The sequence below is a fragment of the Bos mutus genome, chromosome 5 (genome assembly GCF_027580195.1).
Source record: "Bos mutus isolate GX-2022 chromosome 5, NWIPB_WYAK_1.1, whole genome shotgun sequence".
Classification (NCBI taxonomy): Eukaryota; Metazoa; Chordata; class Mammalia; order Artiodactyla; family Bovidae; genus Bos; species Bos mutus.
Window position 1 is genome coordinate 111006588 of NC_091621.1, and position 6000 is coordinate 111012587.

A 6000-nucleotide genomic window follows, 5' to 3' on the forward strand; every position below is an offset into this window, starting at 1 on the left:
GGGGCAGAAGAGGGGTGGTCAGCGCTCTCCGTGGCCGGAGGCAGGCTGGTGATTCATACAGACGGGGGCCGCCTCTGGGGAGCTCATTGGGCCGACAAGTCCTTGCTCAGGGTCAGAGCAGAGCGGGTGTCGGCCCTAGGGGCCCATCAGAGACTGGGCGCTGCCTCCGTGGGTTCAACACCAGGAGAATCCCAGCACTTAGATTTACCCACACGGTGATCTTGAGAACTCTCACTCAGGCAGGCCTGCTGGCACATTGGCTGTTCACAGGGAGGGTCCCCAAGCCTCAGAGGTGCCCTGTGGTCATTCCTAGCTTCCCACCCGCCCCCCCAGCAAGGACTTGAGGAGGACAGAGTGCCCGCCCGCCCGGGCCCAGGGCTGCTCCCGACCAGTTTCTGTGCCGGATGAAGGAAGGACTGAACTCATTTGTAGATTGTGTTTCCCTTGCTTCTGCTTTTCCATTTCTTGTATTTTTTTCTTTTCCTCCTGTTGTTCCTTTCTCACTTTTATGCTTTTTGTCCACTTCACCTTCTCCCTGTCCCTCCCCACTTCCGAATGCCTCCTCCTCTCTGTCCGTCTCGTCTCCTCCTCTTCCTTGTTTGGCCCTTTTTGAAGTTGAGCCCAGTGGCGGGACTCCACGGCGTAGACCTCTCTCCTTCTGCCCTTGCTGTGTCCAGGAAGGTAACGTAACCCCCGCCTCCTCCCTGCGGCCTCTCAGGGGTGTAGCGACACTAGTCAAGCAGGGACCCGAAGCCCAGCTCTTTCTCTTCTTCCTCTGACACCTGGTAGCCCTGTTACAAACCCCTGATATGTGGCAGTCCCTCACAAGGTACAGTATCCCTTCGACTGTCTCGGGGGGACTGGGGAGTGGGGTGAAGCCAGGGAGCAGGTCCAGCCCTCGGGCCGCTCAGGCTGCGGTGACCGCAGTTCCAGGCCACCGCTCGTGGTCGGGCCCTTCCGCCTCACATCCCGGGACGCGGGGGAGCCCCCACCCTGCGGGCAGTGATTTGTGCTGGTGGAGTCGAGGAATACTGTCCTTACAAGACTGGTCTACGCAGATGCCCCGTTCTTTCCAGACAAGCACTGAAAGCAGACTTCTTTCCCTGTGTCTTGCCGAGTGTGTGTGTTAACTCTGTCTGGTTTGCAGTCCGTTGTGGTGGTGATTGTCGTTGACCGCATGCGGGCGGGGCCGGGGAGTGTGGCTCCTGCTAACCCGCTAACCTTCCTCTTCCCTCCCTGGCGCTCGCTCCCTGCTGACCGCCACCAGCCACGTCCATCTCGGCCATCCTCTGGAGCTGGCTCGAGCAGTGAGGGAGGTGTCCTGGCGCCCCAAGACCGCCCTCCACGCCCCATGGGTGCCCCGTGCAGAGCCGCTCAGGAAGGAACGGGCACAGCTGGACGGGGCTGCTTTCAAAGCCAAAGAGTTGCTGGGAGGGCAGGGAGAGCTGACCCAGCACTCAGCTCGTGCTGCACAGCAGCCAGGGCCCAGGATAGCGCATTGCAAACGTGTCCCGCCCTTGCATGGGGTGGGAGGCCGGGTCCCTGGGTTTGATCTTCCTGGGAGAGGACTTCCGACCCATGCCCCCAAAGCTCAGAGAGACCTCTTAGCTCAGCTGTGAGCAGACTTCAGGGCCCGTGAGCACATGGTGTCCGTGGCAGAGGTACCGGCTGTGCTCACGCAGTTCCCTAGGAAGACGGCCCCCAGCTTCCCTGAGACTGCGGGCGGCTTGTAATCCGAAAACAGCCAAGAGCCACCACAGTCTGGTTTCTGCACCGGGGCAGGACTCACCATGGCCGTGGGCTTCCTGGTGTCCCCTCCGTGGTGTGGCTCCTTGGAAGGCTCTTCCTTCCCTCCCCCTGCCGCAGCTGAACCCGAAGTGGGTCAGGCCACTGCTGGAGGAGACGGGTGTCGGCCGAGGGGGTGCAGGCAGCTGAATGTGAGCAGCTGCGGCCCCAGAAGCTGTGGCTGGGCTTGGATCAGAGTGGGGAACCTGTAGTCGCCCTGCCCTGGGAGAGACCCCCACCCCCATGCCTCCTGGGACCGTGCTGCCATTGCAGTGGGTGTGGGGAGCACTTGTCAGGAGCCTGAGGGGCCACAAGGTTGAGAGAGGCACCTCCCTGGTCAGGATGTCAGAAATGAGGTGGCCTCGGGTCAGTGGCCACAGCGAAATGCTGGCCCCTCACTCAGTGTGCAGAAAGCAAGTCTGAGTGTGCTTCCGGTCTGCCATCTGCCTCTTCATTAGACTGGTCTCCTCAAAGCAGACCTAGGACCCAGCAAGTCCCAAATGCATGTGAAATGAATGGAAAAGAGAAAAAGAGGGCAGAGCACTGACAACCTCCCCCGGAGAAAGCAAGCGGTCCAGCAGGAGGCTCCAGGCGAGCCGCTGGGGGGTGAGGGCTGGCCGAGGGGGACAGAGGAAGGCGCAGGCTGCCCTGGGGGGAGCGTGGCGCCCTTGTGGCCCCAAGCACCCTGGGCCTGGCCTGGGCGCGGCAGGCAGCCCTCCGCATTTGTCCCCGTGTGACAGTCCTTGGCGGGAGACAGCAGCTCTGTGGCCTGACACGCCCTCTCTCGGCAGGCATGGGCAAGAAGGATGACCCCAAGCTGATGCAGGAGTGGTTCAAGCTGGTGCAGGAGAAGAACGCCATGGTGCGCTACGAGTCAGAGCTGATGATCTTGTGAGTTCCCCGGGCAGGGGTGGAGGAGGGCGTGGGCCCAGGGCCTGTTGCAGCAGGAGCACAGCCCCTCCTAGTGTGGGGGACGAGGGCTGTGCCACCCCCACCAGTCAGCTCCTTGTTTCCCTTCCCCCCCAAACCCCAGTGCTCGGGAGCTGGAGCTGGAGGACCGGCAGAGCCGGCTGCAGCAGGAGCTCCGCGAGCGGATGGCGGTGGAAGGTAGGCGGCACGGGGCGGGCGTAGGGGCAGTTGGGGCAGGCCCCCTGCCTCTGCCCTGTGGAGGACTCACCTGTGTGGTTCTGCCCAGACCACCTGAAGACGGAGGAGGAGCTGGCGGAGGAGAAGAGGATCCTGAACGAGATGCTGGAGGTGGTGGAGCAGAGAGACGCCCTGGTGGCCCTGCTGGAGGAGCAGCGGTTGCGGGAGAAGGAGGAGGACAAGGACCTGGAGGCCGCCATGCTGTCCAAGGGCTTCAGCCTGCACTGGTCCTGAGCCCAGCCCAGCCCTGGCCGGTCTGCGCACTGCCCAGATTCCCCTCCCAGACCCCCGGTCTGAGAGGGCCTGGGCCTCCGGGGAGTTTGCATTCAGGTCCACGTGGCTCTGAGAAGGGTTCAGGCATCCGAGCTGTGGGGAGCCCTGGGTGAAGCTGGTTGTCCAGCGGTTCAGCCTCCTTGGAGGAAGCCCCCTGCCCGCCCACTCCAGAGCGTGAGAGTGTGGGGGCGTGCCCAGGGAAGGTGCCTGGGAGGACGCAGTGACCACGCTCCCCTGGCACCACGCAGAAGTGGACGAGAAGCCCAGCCCACACCCCAGGCCTCCTGGCTGTGCCCTGCGGCTGCTGCATTTGCTTTTAATTCTCAACACTGGAAAATACTGACTTTGGGGTTGGGCGGGGCCCCAAGTTCTGGCCCCGCCAGCAGGCTGGCCTTGTCATGGACGCCTCGCGGCGGGTGGGAGGCCGTCCTCCACGCCTGGTTCCTGTGCTTGCACCAAACGAGGCTGACAGCCTGGGAGATGCAGCCTCTGGGGACCCTCTTTGTCAATTAACTTATTTTTTTATACTTGAAGCAGCTTCACTTTTGTATCTTTACTGGGACCCTGATGCCCCGGCACCCGGGTCGGGGCATGGAGCTGGGTCCCAGCTGACCGCGCTGCCCTCCATTCATCACCCCCTTCTTCCTGGGGCTGACCGGAGCCCTCCTGTCAGAGAGAACCCGTGTGGGCCCCAGTGCGCTGCTCCCATCCCCTGTGCCTGGCCCCAGGTGTCCGTGTCTGCACCGCTCACTCATCAAGGATGTACTTGAGCTGCTAGAGGCCAGGCTGCTGGCCAGGTACTGCTCAGAATCCTCCCTGTTGAAATCCCGGGTCCACAGGACCCGTGTTTCTCTCCGTTTTGGAGCCAAGGTCTCATCTCCCACATTGACTGAAGACGGTTTAGGCCACGGCACCAGCATGAGGGACCCTGCTTGGTGAGGCCTGGACCCACCAACCGGAGCTGTGGTGACAGCACGCAGACGGGACTGTGGTCGGGGAGTCACACACACACACACACACACGCGCGCGCGCGGCAGCTTCTGCTCAGCCCCCTGCTCACACCTCTTTGTGGGGAGGCACGGAATGAGAAGCACCATGGAGCCAGCTCGAGCTGTGGTTCGGCCAGGGGCTGACCGTGTCCAGCTCCCAGAGCCGTCAGAATCTGCAGCAGCCGTGCCCGTCTGCAGGGGAGCTCGGCCTGTCCTGAGGCCCTCCAGCCCACCTGGTGGAGCAGGACCACACGCTGGAAAGGGAAGCTGCAAAGGCAGGATGAGGGGCATCCACACCAGCCTCGGAACGTCCTTGGGGAACCACATCGTGCCTCAACTTGAACACATTCATTCTCACTGCAAAGAAGCGGAGAACTGTCTTCTTCTTGAGTCTGTCCCAAAGCGGTCATCCGTCACCCCCTGGAATCCAGGGGGCTTGTGGCTTGGACCCTCACTTCCTGCTTGTTGAAGCAGAGCCTCTATTTCTGTTTTCCTTTCTTAACAGGGGAGCAGAGGGTGTTCTAGATTCCATCTTTAAACCCCAGCCTTCCGATAAAGCTGGGCTTGGGACAGGATTCATCGCCTGTGTGGCCTTTGCCAGCCCTTCCCACCCACCACCCGGTGCACCATGACTGCCAGGCCTGTCCCGCAAGCCCCTGCCCACCCGGGACAAGGACGGGTTTATGAAGTAGCCAGAAGGGACGCGGCACCGCCCCGCGGAAGCGCACTGTGCCTGCCAACATGGGGAAGGCCCAGAGCTGCAGAGAAGCTCGGAAACGCTCCCCAGCTCCCTTGCGCGGTGCTGCGCCTTCAGGCTCCAGTAGAGCACTTTTCCTGAACGCTCCATTTCATAACCACTAGTGTGCAGGTTGTCACAGTGCCTGCTGACAGGCTGCTGTGGTTTCCAGCTCTGGGAACGCATGGCTCCTGTCGCGTCCCCACGTGGGCAGGGCCGCAGGAAGTCTCCCTCTGCAGCGCTGGGTGTGAGTGAGCCCATGCCAAGGCCAAGGGCCCAGCCTGCTCAGATGGCATCTTCCAGCCTTTGCCCCAGGAGCCATCCTCCAGCTGCCCTGACCAGCAATGAGAGGCTATTCCCGATCTTTCCAAAGAGCAGGATTTTTTTCAGTAGGGCAGAAAGTGGAGTTTACAGAAAACAACTGACCTACAAAGGGGAATGGGCCATTTTATGCGCAATAAAAGTTTCTAAAAGAAATGCAGAGTGTATTTCTTAAGTCGCTCTCCTGAAGTTGGTAGGACCCCAGGCACCACCCTTCAGGGATGGTGTCCACACGGCTGCAGCGTGCCTGTGGGTTTGAAGAGTGCACCCTGTGTGCTTTTTCAGCCAGCTTTATTTTTGTTCATATTATCCTGTCTTGGTCACCCACTGAAATCCCTTGAGCGGGTGTGTGGAGCGACCAGAGGGTACAAGGCTGCCCTTCAGAGCGGGGCCAGCAGAGTGTCCTCCTTGTCAGGGTGACCCTGAGGCCCACAGCCCAGTGCCAGGAGGGTCTGCAGCCCCCAGGCCTAAGTCGTTGAGATGTGTTGACCTCCCCAAGTGCATGTGGGGCACAGGGCCTGGGAGAGGCCTGACATCCTGGCCCCTGTGCACTGCTTGGTGTGCTGACCGCAGGGTTGTGGCGCCTCGTTCCTCCCCGTGAGTCCCCAGGGCACAGGCTGCCCTCCGCAGTGGCAGTGGGTGGGTCAGCACTGAACAAGGCAGCTGCTTCCCAGAGCCTCTGGCCCTGTGTGGGCGTTGGGCAGAAAAGAGTCAGCGTAGCCCGAGGTTCTGGGCAGGAGGTCTGGGTTG

General features: G+C 61.7%; 1 protein-coding gene across 19 annotated transcripts in view; it reads left to right on the forward strand.

The window, feature by feature from the left end:
- Window positions 1-5406, forward strand: part of MICAL3 (microtubule associated monooxygenase, calponin and LIM domain containing 3) — a 154952-nt gene extending 149546 nt beyond the window's left edge. For 13 of the 19 annotated variants that reach the window (XM_070371630.1, XM_070371631.1, XM_070371627.1 and 10 more), the window contains 4 exons: window positions 616-681; window positions 2577-2676; window positions 2819-2892; window positions 2981-5406. In XM_070371630.1, coding sequence (XP_070227731.1) covers window positions 616-681; window positions 2577-2676; window positions 2819-2892; window positions 2981-3165 — 425 coding nt within the window. In that variant the 3' untranslated portion in view covers window positions 3166-5406. The remainder of the gene's footprint in view (window positions 1-615; window positions 682-2576; window positions 2677-2818; window positions 2893-2980) is intronic. The other 6 variants (XM_070371645.1, XM_070371632.1, XM_070371634.1 and 3 more) reach the window with 1 other exon arrangement.
- Window positions 5407-6000: the final 594 nt, after the last annotated feature.